The sequence below is a fragment of the Neomonachus schauinslandi genome, chromosome 6 (assembly GCF_002201575.2).
Source record: "Neomonachus schauinslandi chromosome 6, ASM220157v2, whole genome shotgun sequence".
NCBI lineage: Eukaryota > Metazoa > Chordata > Mammalia > Carnivora > Phocidae > Neomonachus > Neomonachus schauinslandi.
The window spans coordinates 123,371,496-123,386,130 of record NC_058408.1 but is presented as its reverse complement, the minus strand read 5'-3'; the positions used below and the strand labels follow the sequence as shown (position 1 = coordinate 123,386,130).

General features: G+C 44.8%; 1 protein-coding gene across 2 annotated transcripts in view; it reads left to right on the top strand.

Moving 5' to 3' along the window:
• The window catches only part of PIK3AP1 (phosphoinositide-3-kinase adaptor protein 1), a 114,609-nt gene that overhangs the window by 66,855 nt on the left and 33,119 nt on the right, over positions 1 to 14,635 (top strand). For both annotated transcript variants that reach the window (XM_021699859.1, XM_021699858.1), the window contains exon 9: positions 13,789 to 13,884. In XM_021699859.1, the coding sequence (XP_021555534.1) occupies positions 13,789 to 13,884 (96 nt within the window). The remainder of the gene's footprint in view (positions 1 to 13,788; positions 13,885 to 14,635) is intronic.

The following is a 14,635-nucleotide window of genomic DNA, read 5'->3' as shown; positions in this document are numbered from 1 at the left end:
TGCCCATTTTGTGGTTAACTTGTTTTTTCCAATTGTAAAACTAATAAGTTCTTATAAAAACTTGGAACAAAATAGAAATGTCATAACCGAGTTATTAAACATCCATATGACCTTATTAAACATCCATATGCTCCTAGTAGTTTGGTGGGGATATTTGTCCATATTTTTCTTTGTACCTACTGATATTAAATTAAGAAATATACACACGTACGTATGCACAGATATGTACAAATGCACATATATGTGTAAATGTATATCATAAGTGGTTTTTTTTTAACCTATATGTATGACTAGTGCAATATTTAGAAGTCACGAGGGGCACAGAACGCTTCATTGCCCAGGACAGCACTGCACATGGCAGAGTGTCCACGTCTTTCCTGCTTCTGCTAGATGCTGGTACAGTAGTCTCCGCTTAGGTCTCACTTTCCCGTGGTCAGCTGTGACCCAGAAGCAGAGGATCCTCCCCTTGACCTATCTGCGGAAGGTCAGTGCTAGCCTGATGCTGTCACCATGCCTACTTCATTTATCTCATATGTAAACGTTTTATCATCTTCTGTTATCACAAGAAGGGTAAGTATAGTAAAATATTTTAGAGACAGAGAGAAACCAGGTTCATATAACTTTTGTTACAGTATATTGTTAGAGTTGTTCTATTTTATTCTTAGTTATTATTGTTAATCTCCTACCGTGCCTAATTTATAAATTAAGAACTTTATCATAGGTATGTGTGTATAGGAAAAAATATAGTGTATGTAGGGTTTGGTACTATCTGTGGTTTCAGGCATCCCCTGGGGGGCTTGGCGTGTAGCCCCTGAGGCTAAGGGGAACTACTGTAGTGTCCCTCCATCATGGTGACAACCTAAAACCCCCTCTTAGATTTTCCAAGCCTCCCCTAGGGGGCAGTGGCGCCGTCCTTGAGAACTACTGATCCAAATAATGTTGGACTTCAGTGCACAGTGTTGGAGCAGGAGGACCCGCCAAGGACCCTCAAAGAACCTTCTTAATATGTCAGTACCATTTGCTATGAAATGCTAAGCACTCTGAAATACTGCCTGAAACAGCCCTCCTTCCCTCTGGGCTATTCAACAGATTCAAGAAAGGTGAGACAAATACCCATCTGTGTATCAGCTTTATTGATGAAGGGCTTTCTGGAACGGGCTGGATCGAGTATTGCCAGCTTTCAGCCTGAGAAGAAGACAGAGAGGCTCTGGGTGCACAAGGCAGGGAGGTGGGCTTGAGTTTCCCACCCATGAACGGAAGAGCAGGCGCCAAGAAGGTGCCTTGGAGTAGGGGGTGTGGGCAAGTCAGGGGCCAGAGGCAGACTTTGTTTTTTTTTTAAAAGATTTTATTTATTTATTTGACAGAGAGAGAGATCAGGAACACAAGCAGGGGGAGTGGGAGAGGGAGAAGCAGGCTTCCTGCCGAGCAGGGAGCCTGATGTGGGACTAGATCCCAGGACCCTGGGATCATGACCTGAGCCGAAGGCAGATGCTGACTGAGCCACCCAAGCGCCCCAGAGGCAGACTTTGACATGGCAGCCGCAGCACCTGGAAGCTGTGGTCCAGTTGTTGTTAGGTGCCTGCTAGTTCGATTGGCTGCCCCTCGGGGAGCAGGGAGAATGCGGGAAAGCTTGGTAGAAGCTCCCTTCCTGCACCTGACGGGGAGGACTGGACATGCTGGTAGAAGCTCTTCCCGAATGAGCCACGACCCAGCAGGGAGGGCGAGGAGAGCAGGCATCATCCCCCCATCCACATCCTCTGTCTCTCTGAATCCTCCAAGACACAAAAGAATGCTTTGATGAACCTGCACTTTACAAATGAGAAAACTGAGGCACAGAGAGGTTGAATGACATTCCCAGAGTCTCACAGCGGATAAGTGATAGAACTCACATTTGAGCTCAGGTCTCTGTCTCTAGGGCCATATTCTTTACTCCCGGCTGGAAATTTCCATCGAATGCCGTAAGTGTTAGTCCTGGTTTCTTCTAAAGAAGCCATCTAGCTGCCACAGCCCCAGTCCTGAGGTCAGCTCACCAAGCGGCCTCTGGTGCCCTCGGCACTTGCGCTTCCGTCTGTCTCCCCGGGGGGGTCAAACAGGCATTTCTGGAGCATCTCCTGTGTTTTAGCTGCTTGCCACTTCTGGGTGTTGGGGTCACAAGAGGGGCCAATACACTGTCCTTTCCAATCTGGAACTGAGACCCATTCACAAAAGAACATTTGAAGGACAACTGGAACCTACTTGGGAAGCCTGAGACTGTGTATCCGCATTTCCTCCTGTGTCCTTACTATGCGGCAGTTGAACAGTTAAAGAATGCCCCACTTCACTAGCTGTTTCGTGTTGACACAGAGCCTTAACACCTGTTACCCCCGTGGAAGCTCCAACCCAGTGGAAAGCTGCGGCTTATGCTAAAGGCAGCCACACGGAGCAGGAACGGTGAACCTCTCCAGCCCCTCCCAAGGCAGTGGAGGGCTATGAAGCGAGCCTGGTTTGTGGCTGTTGGTGAGGTGTAAAGTTACACGGGGTCAGGGGGATTCTGCTTGCCCTGGAGCTAGGAGGAGGCCACCAATAGGCAGGCTGTAGAATTTGGCTGCTTTGTGGATGGGGAAAGGAAGCTCACTGCATTTTTCATTTGCCAGATCATATAAACTCTGAATTTTCTGATTCTAGACCTGATTTGGTTTGTGTTTCTGTCTCTGTAGTTTAATCTTGAGAAGGACCACTTACCTATTGGCCCAGAAGGAACAGCAACTTGGGCCTGTGGAGGAACCGTTCCTTTTATTAGCAGTGACTCTCTAGGAGAGAAGACAGTCTAGTTCATAAATAGGCAGGACAAACTGATAAATCTAAGATATGTATTCGCAGCACCACCTGGCACAATAATAACTTGCAACGTCTGCCGGCCCTTTCTAGTAAGCAGACTGCTTTTATCTCATCTGTTATTTTGTCCAGGTGTCCTCGGCCTTGGTGGATAGAATTAGCTCCATTTCACAGGGGAGAAAACTAAGGCTCCAAAATTTAGTAGCTTATTTAAGTCCCACTGAGGGAGAACTGGGTCAGGAATCTGGGTCTGCACATTCCCGGGGACAAGTCTGTCTGCCGCCCCAGTGGGGTAGAATACTCTCCTGGCCTGCCCTCCTAAGCTCTGGGAGGGACACTTAGACAGGAGCTCTTTCTAAATGGTCTCACTAGCCACGTTGATCAGTGCCCCACCTTTGTTACCACTGAACCCTAGAGGCTGAAAGTAAACATATTAAGGAGTTTAGGCTACATTCATTCCCACATTTGTTCCCAGGACGAACATTATGGAGTGCAGGCTTTAGGCCAGCTCATTACTACTTCTTTGGAGGTCACCGACTCCGTCTGGACAAATCTGTCTCTTTCTGACTTGAGTTTTGGAAAAGGGCTAGGAATGAAGTCCCCTTCTCCAAAGGGAATCCAAACAACCACTAAGTAGCAAGGTTGTGAGGGAAACGGCCCCTGTTGAATGAAGTGGGGCGGGGGCGTGATGTTGGCTTCCGACCCTGAGATTTTATGATTCTGCTCCAGGATCTCCTTCCCCTGAACTTTTGTGGGTGGACACACACGCGCGCACACACACGTGCATGCACACGCACACACTCACGCCCCTCACACTCACGGTCTTTAGTTTAGCTATGCTGCCACCAGGTGGTAACTCCGTGTCTTTGTTATCAGGCCTTCAACTTTGCTCCCAATTCTCTTGAGAATTTTTTGTTCAAGACAGATTTAAACCATCAGCTTCCTCACATTACTATATAAGAAATAAATATCTTTATTAAGGGTAAGCGTGTGCAGACACTAAATAGAAATGAAGGCTGAAACTGACCCAGTGGGGCAAAGGGAGGCCGAAGGCACCGGCTGAGTTCTATTGCTCCTATTCCTCCAGGTGTATGGGAACTGTGTCGGGGACGTAGGCACTTAGTGACAGCATGCTGGATTAAAGGCGTTAAAAGCTAATAAGATAAAATCCCCACCACCCACAGTGACCTTGCTCCCCTCTGGACCTGGATAGCCATGGGTCACGCTCTCCTGGGGGCAGCTGCGAGCTGATGGCTTTGCACTCTGGTTATGTGCTTCTCTGGTCCTTCTCTGGTTACCGGCTCCCACCTCCGTTAGGAAGCACGTATCGTCCACAATGATGTGCGCAATAGGCACTCAACTATGTCTTGAATTTGAGAGTGACAGAAAATAGAAAGTCGTTCTGGGTTTTGTGGGGTGGAGTAGTTTGGTTGACATTCTGGTGCAAAGACTTTCCTGATAGGTGGTGGTGAGACCTCTGTTAGACGGCCCTGAGCGCGAGACGTCTCGGGCGGTAGTGGCTCCTCCGGGCTGCCCTTTCCTTCCCCGTCTCCTCTAACTTGCTCACACTGTTCCTGCTGCCTTCTCTTTTCTCGGCTTGGAAAATGCCCGGAGTCCTTCACAAAGCCCAGACACCTCCCTGTCCACATTCATGTGCTTGTTCCTCCGCAGTTTGTCCATTCACACATTCATTCGTTCAGCAGTATTTCTCAAACCTCTCGTGGGTTTCAGTCACTGTGCCAGGTGACAGGGAGTCAGTAAACAAGACGGCATGATCCCTGCCTCCCAGAGCTGTCCTTCTGGAGCTGGGTATGAAACAAAAATACCGCATCACTACATATGTAACTACAAACCGTGACCGTGCCATGGAGGAAGAGGACGTGGTGCCCTGAGGGGACTGCTACGGACGTGGAGAATGAGGGAGGAGGGCGTGCGACTTAGCAAGTTGTGGTGCCCCCTGCACCCTGCCGCGAACTCAGCTCATGGACAGATTCCGGCCGGGCCGAGTGTCTGTGTGCCGGCCAGGAGTGCTGTATCGAGGCACTCGTCTGCGTAAGAGACCGGCCAGACTTGTTGCTTCTCCTAGTCCCGTTCATCCTTAGCCCCTCCTTCTTCATTGCCCACTCCTCCTTAGCCCCTGTAATTTCAGATTGCTCTTTCCCTCCTCTCTCTCCCTCCCCCTCCCCGTGTGTGTGGCCACCGCTCCCTCCCTCTGTCTCTCTCCCTCCCATCACTTCTTCATCAGCGTATGGACTACCTGGCCAACGTGACCAATGAAAGCACTTTATTCCACCTGAGCGCAGGTGGAACCAGTCAGGTTTCAGGTCATCGTCAAATGCTTTCCCAGGCTGCTCCTTGCTCTATGGCTCTTTTTTGGCTATAAAAATACTTGCTGAAAAGAAAATTATCTTGGCCTGCTTTCAGGGCTTGAGAGCCTTTCCAGAAGAATAGCCTCTCGGCATCTGACATTTTACTGTATTATATACTCAGATTGGGTTTTATATTAAATTAACAACACATAATCTGGATGGAGTTTCCACCGCAGCTAAATGATCTAGATTTATGTCCCCTGAGGAGTATCATATGGGCTTCTTTGAAAATTCATTATTGCTCTTGACTCATTCCTTAATTAAGTGCCTTCCTAGGATTTCTCTCATCTGTTCAAGCTTCTTTCTTCCCAGGAATGGGTTCTTTCTGATTGACTCCCTAAATGAGGTACAGCCTTAACTCCGGAGCTGGCTCTTCCCTGAAGACTGTGGCCTCTGGGTCTCCTTGTTATATATATATATATTTTTTTCTTTCTGTCTCTGCTGAAGTGAAAGAACTTTGCACTTTCTCCTTAGACCAGCATGTTTCTGGGCTTTTTAGTTTATTTTTAACTGACAAGTGGTGAAGGTTAAGTGCTTGGAATCTGAAGTACAAACCCTGAGCATCCAGGAATGGAGGGATTCCTTTACAAAAAAGTCCTTTGTCTGAAAGCAGACTGCCTTCACCTGTAGAATTTTTGGTGTATTTCAGCAACTCCTGTGGTACTCACTGTGTGCCTGATTTGTATGTGCACACGGGGTTGTCACACTTAGAGTTTGAGAGAGTCTTATTACTCACAAACTCCCAACAACTGGGCACTTTCTTTATTATTACAAAGGTAGTGTCTGTTATTACTAGGACTTACTGCCTAATACAGATATGGCAAATAGTGTTTGAGAAGTAACTTCATGTGGCCAGTGTCAGTTCGTTGGTATTGAGTGCCCGAGGGGCTGGGCTGAGGATCCCGTGGCCAGAAAGAATGCTACGACTGATGAGCGTTTGCCTTGAGTACACAGAATAGGGACATGGAGGCCAATGTATGTATTTGCTGTTCTTGGTCTGCCTCTGAGATATTTATGTTCAATTCAGTAGAGAAAGAATCATCTTATTTAAAATATAAGTGGAAAGAAAGTCATTTTTAGGTAACTTCCTTTGAGGCAGTGTGTAATGCCCTCGTCAGGCCAGGGCTGCTGAGGCCACGTGTGGCCACGATGGACTTGCTTAAGTGTGCCCTAAGCCCTATATCGTATGGCCCTTGCCAGCCCCGTATAGGAACGGAATTTGGGGCAGGCTGATTGTGCTGATCCTTGGTTCCATCTTTGGTAGGCACAATAGAGCCCCTGAATCTGTGAAAGGGCTCGATGACCTGGCAAAGGAGAAGGAAATTTGCAGCGGGAATTAAGGTTGCTACTCAGCTGGCCTTAAGGTAAAGGGAATGTCCTGAATGATGGGGGTAGACTCAGTGTAATCACAGGGGTACTGAGAAGTGGAAGAAGGAATCAGAAAACAGACCACAGAGGGCTCCATGAGAAGGACTCAGTCCAGCATTGCTGGCCTCGAAGATGGAGGAAGAGAGCCACGTGCCGAGGAGTACAGGCGGCCTCTAGAAGCTGGAAGGGGCAAGGAGGCAGGTCCTCCCCTAGAGCTCCCAGAAAGGAAGGCAGTCCTCTCAAAACTTTGTTTTCAGCCCAGTGAGACCCGTTTCAGATTTTCAAACTACAGAACTGTAAGGTAATAAATTTATGTTGTTCTCTGCCACTACGTTTGTGGTAACTTTTTTACAGCAACAATAGAAAACTAATACACTATCTAGGTTGCCTCTATATAATAAAGGCATCCATTAATATTTAGTGCCTGGCAATGTTGCTAAATATTTTATAAGCATTGTCTCCACCGGCCCCTACGGTTTTCCTGTGTGGTAGGTACTGTTAGGTATCCCCACTTTACAGATGGTCATATACAAGCTGAGTGATCTCAAGTATCTTGCTCAAGGACATAGAGCTAGTAAGAGTCAGAGCCGGGGCTTGAGCCCAGTTCTCCAGGATACCGGAGTCCATGCAGGTAACTGCCACCTCTGACCGTGATGTCGACCCGCATTGGTCACTCAGTCAGTGGCCAGTGTCCTCACCTCTGTTGCTTGTCTGCTTCAGTTGCTGCCTTCGTCTAACTTATGATTGTACCCTGAGCGGATGAGTCAGAGTCTTGATTGCGGATCCCCAGGCTTTCTCCTGCATCTGCAGACCACCCTCCCCGTCCTCCCTGCACGCTGCACCCATCCTGCTCTTCCAGCCATGCCTCGCATCCTCTGGGTTTAGCCTCTGTCTTTAAGATCAGCCTCTACCTATGATCCTGGCAGCACAGGATGGGGCCAGAAGGCAGTGAAGAGCTACTAGAATTTCTGTGTTCATTGCTGAGCCCACGAATAAAGAACGTGATGGGCCTCAGGAAAGCACAGGGTAAATGGGCATGGGGCCTCCAGCTCGGGTCTGGGCTGCATGGGCAGAGCCTTGGCAAAGGTGGAGAGAAGCCTGCAGCTCTTTCTGTCTTGGACTTGGTGTTCTTGGAGCCATGGTCCAGAAAATGCTTGGCAACCCTTGTGTGTGAGTCAGATTTCCACACATAATTCTATTGTAAAGCATTGGCATTTGTTATCTTAAGATTTCCCCTATGCTTTAAGTATATTCGAATATAAAAATGTTGAATGGATATAATTCTTTACTAGGAAATGTAATACATGTGATATTTGAGAATATGTGTGGAAATTCAGATATTAGAATTAACCCATAAGCATTTATTACTCTGAAGGAGGTTTGACTTCCAACAAAGTTACTATTAAGAATAAGTATAGGGGCGCCTGGGTGGCGCGGTTGGTTAGGCATCCAACTCGGTTTCGGCTCAGGTCTTGATCTCAGGGTTGTGAGACTGAGCCCTGCATCAGGCTCTGCGCTCAGCAGGGAGTCTGCTTAAGACTCTCTCTCTCTCCACCCCCTTGCCCCTCCCCCCCCCAAAATAAAGAAATAAATCTTTAAAAAAAAGAAAGAAGTATAAATTCAGTCCTTTTTAAAAAACTATTCTCTGCTTAGGACATTAGCCTGGGTATAGAATTTAATAATAACAATAATAGTAATAATAGTAATAGTAATAGCAGCTAGCATTATTTAGGACTTTTCTCTGGGCTAGGCACTGTGCTCAGCACTTGGCCAGCTTCTCATGTAATACTCATGGCAAACCTATGAGACACATACTACTATTATCACTGTTTTACAGACAGGAAAAGAGAAGTTGAGAGGATTTAAACAACTTGACCCAAGATAATTGTGGGTGAAGAGTTAATGTAACAGCTATCATTTCCCCTTCTGCTTGAGAATTTGACCTTCGGTTGACTTTCCAGCTCTGTTACCTTGGTAACGTAATAAGAGTCAAACGTCGACTATGTTTCTAGGCAACATTGCCTATGATAAAAATGACCCCTAATTGGTTGGTAAATTGCATCTGGAACTGGGAGGAGCCAAATGTGGACTATAAGTACCCCAAAGGGACAGCACACTTTGGGCTTCCCTGGGAGCAGTGACTCTGGCCTGCTCGTGGGGACCCTGGAAGGCTGCCTAGGGAGTGGTCACGAGAAATGCTGCTCCCGTGGGCCATGGGGCTTTTCACCAAGGTGGCCCCTCCACCTGCCTGACCCGGATCGCCTCTCCTTGCCCGTGAACTGCTGGACTGGCACAAAGACTGCCCTCGAGGAGGAATGGCGCCTGGTGCCGTCCTGCTCTCCTGCGTCCTGCATCCTCCTGAATAGCCTGGTGCCAACATGGTCATGGTCATCTTGGGAGCCTGAACCGTCAGGTGGATCTAAAAAGTCTGCTTGGTGTCAGACTGGTGGGTGTCGCGGTCCTCCAGCCAGCAGTGGAAGAATCAAAATTGGAACCTATGCATTTTGACCCTAGTGCCCAAGCCTCTCATTCACCCTTCCAGGGTGGCTCAGGGAGGAGAAATAACTCTACTAAGGTCACAGGACAGATATTTAGCGGATCCAGTTAAGGCGTGATAACAAAGGAAAAAGTCTGTCTGTCACAGGTGGCTCATTTAGCTCAACCTGGGTCACAGTACTCAATGTGCATGGCTCACAAGTGTCACTGGAAGGTGATGTGGTCTGTAGGTGGACAGGGAAGGGTCAGCGTAGGTCATCCCTGGGGGACGTGCTTCTTTAGTTTTCCCATTGCATTTCCTCCTTTGCTTTTCAAATCTCCTCCCCTCCTCCTCTTTCTCCTTTTTTTCTAAAAAAACAAAAAACAAAAAACTTTTTATTTTGAAATACTTTTAGACTTAGAGAGAAGTTGCAAAAACACTAGTGTTCCTGTATACCGTTCCTCCAGATTTCCCTGATAACTAGCTCTTGTATAACCGCAGCATAATTATGAAAGCTAGATAAGCGTTGGTGCAGTACCACCAACTGACCTCTAGGCCTTGTTCACACTGCACTAGATTTCCCCAACCCCGTAGGTAAGATGCTAGATGCTGATGGGATCTTAGACGCTGAGCCTACAGAGCATCTCACAACGCATGTGGTTATTTCTCCTTAGTCTCCTCCACTTTGTAAGAGTCCCTCAGTCATTCCTTGTCTTGAGTGCTGATCACTTACTTTGTAGAAAGCTCCTCAGTTTGGGTTCATCACATGTTTTCTGTGATTGGACCGAGGTTGTGAATTTTTGGAAGAATACCATAGAAATGGTATTAGGTCCTCCCCAGTGCAATGTATCAAGGGATCCTGATAGTGATATGTTTTATTACTAGTGCTCATTCTTTTTTTTCTTTTTGATGCTTTAACCCACAAAACCCCCAGCATATTAGGATGAGGGTCATCGTACCAGAGGCAGAAGCCTGCATTCTTATTATGTTAGCACACCAGGTCCAGCCAGGGGTGCTCTTGCTGTGGCGAGTTTCTTCCACATTTTATTTTTCTAATACTCTTTGTAGCTTCTTTAATTGTGCATCTATCTCTTGGACGTGGAAATCAGTTCTCTCAAATTGAACTTTGTTAGTGAAAATAGCTAGGCTGTTGTGTGACTGTGTTACCATTGTCAACATGGGTGGCTGGTTGTGAAACTTGCAGTCTGGCGTTGCCAGCCTGGGGGGTTTGGTTATTGGTGATTGAAATTGTCCTGGAGCTCCTATGTGAAATTTAAGAAACAAAACAGAGGATCATAGGCGAAGGAAGGGAAAAATAAAATAAGATAAAAACAAAGAGGGAGGCAAACCATAAGAGACTCTTAACTATAGGAGAACATAACTCTAGGAAACACACTGAGGGTTGCTGGAGGGGGGGAGGGGATGGGGTAACTGGGTGATGGGCATTAAGGAGGGCATGTGATGTAATGAGCACTGGGTGTTATATGCAACTGAGGAATCACTGAACTCTACCTCTGAAACTAATAATACGCTATGTGTTAATTAATTGAATTTAATAAAAAAGAAAAGAAATTGTCCTGGTGTTGCTTCGCCCAGGTTCTTGGCGATGCTGGAGACTGAGGGGGCTGTGATTTCCTAGAAGGTGCTGCACCAGGCCTGTGGAATTTCTCCCTCCCCTCATCTTTAGGGATGTCTGATCCAAGCAAGTCTTTACTTTGGGATAGATTCCTCCATGTTTTATTGCTGTGTAAATGAGGAGTTTCAAAAGTTGGCTGGGTCAAGGTCAGGTGGCTAGTGGGGTGGGGTTTGTGGTAAGGGTGGTTAGAGGGAGAGTAGTACAGGGTCTTTGTCAGGTAGAGGAGGGTCCTTCTCCCAGCAGGGCTCGTACCTATAGAATACACCTTTCTTCCCAAGTTTCTAACTCCATGGGGAAAGTGTTCCATAAAGCCACAGTTCAGTGAGTTGAACTCACTGAAATCTCAAATAAGTGGAATTTTTCCAGTCTTGAATTTTTAAAGAATGAATTACTTGTGAGTTCTTATCAGAAATTTAAAATTAAAACACCTCCGGGTATGTTTCAGAATCTGTTCCGTCACCCTGATCTCTCTGTCGTTTACGTTATAGACTTCAGCGGTGACAGGTGAGGTTCCTATCCGGAACCGCAGAGCTTTGGACTAGAGAGTATCGGGGTACATTATAGTCCATGCAATGTCTCCACTGTGTCAGGAAACAATAAACCAAAAAGGTAGAAAAAAGGAATTGGTTTTTCTTCTTTTTTGGATTATATTTAAGGTAACACAAACATGATCCAAGCCCCGTATTTCTTTATATTATTTTTTTCAATAGGTTAAAAGACTCAACTATAAAAGGGTGAATGGTGAAAAATCTTTCTCCAGTCCTTGTCCCTCATCTTTTTAGTGCTAGGGAACCACTGATGTTAATTCTTTATATCTACTTCCAGAGCTTCTTTTTGCATATACAAGCAAATACAAAAGTAGAATCTTCTTGGGCGCAATAGGTTCTATATTGATTTTCTAAAGTGTTGTATTTGTTAAAGATTCTAATTCATCAAGGGTATGCATTTCTTTTTTCTTTCTTTTTATTGTCTCAGGTTTTTTTTTAAATTACATATTATAGCTCCCTATGAATCCTCTCTGAAATCCGATTGTCCTCCCTCCCTCTCAGAGGTAACCATTACCATGAATTCAACATTTATCCTTCCCAGCATGTAATGTTTTATAGGCCTTAAAACTTTATATAAACCATATCATTCCGAAAACATCAGTCTGCAACTTTTTCATTCAATGTTATGTTTTTTTATGGTTATAAAATTTATATTTTGATTATCACAGGAGTATGGAAGTAAGAGCTGTGCTTTGTAATAATGTAATGTCTGGTCCCTGGAAAGTTTAAAATCTGTCATTTTTTTTTTTAAAGATTTTATTTATTTATTTGACAGAGAGAGCCACAGCGAGAGAGGGAACACAAGCAGGGGGAGCGGGAGAGGGAGAAGCAGGCTTCCCGCGGAGCAGGGAGCCCGATGCGGGGCTTGATCCCAGGACGCTGGGATCATGACCTGAGCCAAAGGCAGATGCTTAACGACTGAGCCACCCAGGCACCCCTAAAATCTGTCGTTTTTATAATTAAAAAAATCATTTGATCTGATAATTGACAGGTGAACCACAATTTATTTTTTTATTTTTTCAATAACCTGAAGTTATTTTTGCTTTGAAAATCTAATTGTACATATTTGGTCATAATTACCCAGATCTTTATTTTTTTTTTAATTTTTTTTAAAAGATTTTATCTATTTGACAGAGAGAGACACAGCGAGAGAGGGAACCCAAGCAGGGGGAGTGGGAGAGGGAGAAGCAGGGCTTCCCGCGGAGCAGGGAGCCCGATGCGGGGCTCGATCCCAGGACCCTGGGACCATGACCTAAGCTGAAGGCAGACGCTTAATGACTGACCCACCCAGGTGCCCCTACCTGGATCTTTAAAAAAAAAAAAGTGTTAATAAGGTTTTTCTCATTTATGAAAGCCCCAGAAACCACCGTGGATAATTTGGAAGAGAAAGACATGTATAAAATAGAAAATAAAATGTCCATAATCTATACTGCTTCAGAAATAGCCACTATATGCATTTTGATGTATTTCTCTCTAGTCTTTTTTTTTCTATGTATATACAAATATTTTGTTTCAAAGCGAGGATTATGTCATATGAAGTTTATTATCCTTCACATTACTTCATGATCATGACCTCTTTTCAGTGACTGTTCTTGGGAAATGTGACATAAATAGTTGCATCGAAATCTTATACAAATTCACCAGATTTTATTTAGCTGGTCCCCAAAGATCAAAGTGGTAAGGCAATGGCATATCTATGTATATTGATTAAAATCAAACCATTTTTCTCAAAGTAAACTATTCAACTTCAAACTACATTATTTTGCCTAAGCAAATAAGTTCTCAGTAATTGTGTGATATGACTTAATGAATGCAATCTTTGATAATATCAAAGCTCTACTTTTAATACAAGGCTGAAATATTTTGCTCCCAAAAAGCATACTTCAGAATCATAAAGTAATAGGGCACTGTTGGTTACTTGGGTTAGAGTAGAAGCTACTATGGGACCTGAATAGTTTTCACACATGGTTTTGGTCTTTGTGGGTTTATGTTTAATAGTGAAAACCAAAGGTCAATGTGCTTCCTCCCTATAAATAATCAAGTCCGTGGGTGACCTAGAAATAGAGTTCTTGTTGCTATGCTGTTGAGATGGTACTATTATGTTGTTGAGATGGCACTACGTTGATAAGAGTGGCTCCAACATGTTCTTTTTAACTGTTGCATACTGTTCCGTTGTTTGAGTAAACCACAGTTTACCTATTCTTTGTTATTCCTGCTTCCCATTGGTTTTTGGTTGTTAAAAACAATGCAATGGTTATACATTTAAAAACTAAGCCCATTGTTTCAAATGCAAAAGAGCATAATATCTATATCTTTTGAGTCCTGTGGTCTAGGAAATGTTGCTCTCCTTTATACCTCATACTTACAGTGGGTTCTTATTAAGTAGATAGATAGTTGGATGGATGGATGGATGCATGCATGGATGCATGCATGGATGGGAAGATGGATGGATTCATGAATTCTTGAATCTCTTGATTCAAGATCTCTTGATTCATCAAATCTTGTACATCCATCTGTAAAATCTCCTTGCCTGTGTGGAATAACAACATATAAACTCTCAGTTTCCTTTTCTTCTAGATGTCGAAATGCTTCAGGCCAGTACATCTAATCCAATCCCTGGAGATGGTTTCTCTCGGGCCACTAAGGATTCTATGATCCGCAAGTTTTTAGAAGGTAATTTGCAACTGTGAGCAGGGAAGCAAAAATAGGGAAAGAGAAACAAATGTAAGAACATTGCCTGGTTCCATATGATGGTTGCTCCATTAAAGGAATGGGCTGCCACAGGAATGGGCATATGGTGTGATGATTGAAGACACTCCATCCCCGTGAGCTGCCCCATCAGCCTGTTACATTAGGTCAGGAGTTCCTACCACTGGAGCCACTCATTTGGGTAACAAGTTGCCTCCAGCAAGACCTGTTTTAAAATGGATATGCTTATTTTTATTTGACTAAAATTTATTGAGTACCCAATATGAGCAAAGCACTGCTCTGGATGTTGGGCTGGAGGACACAGAGAAAAATAAGATGTGATCAAGTGCCCTTAAGAGATGACTTTCTGGTGAATGTGGAGAGCATAGGGGAATATACACAAACATTGTTAAGTTGAGCCTTGTGTCATGGTTAAGAACATGAACTCTGATCTGTATTTAGTTCCCCCTTCAGTTGGCTGGAAAACCTTGGACAAGTTCTCAACTCCCCTGGGCCTCAGTGTTTTCAGGTGAATGTTGTGAGAATTAAATGACTTATTGTCTAGTGGGCCTCAGAGCGGGGCTGGGCATAGAGCAAGCAATGAAGGTTTATGATTGTTGTTGTTGTTGTCGTCGTCATTATCAATGAAGATCAGAGAGGGAGGGTGTTGAATTGTGTGGGTAACTCCTTAACTCTGTCCAATCATTTATAATCATTTATAAAACAGGGGGTGGAG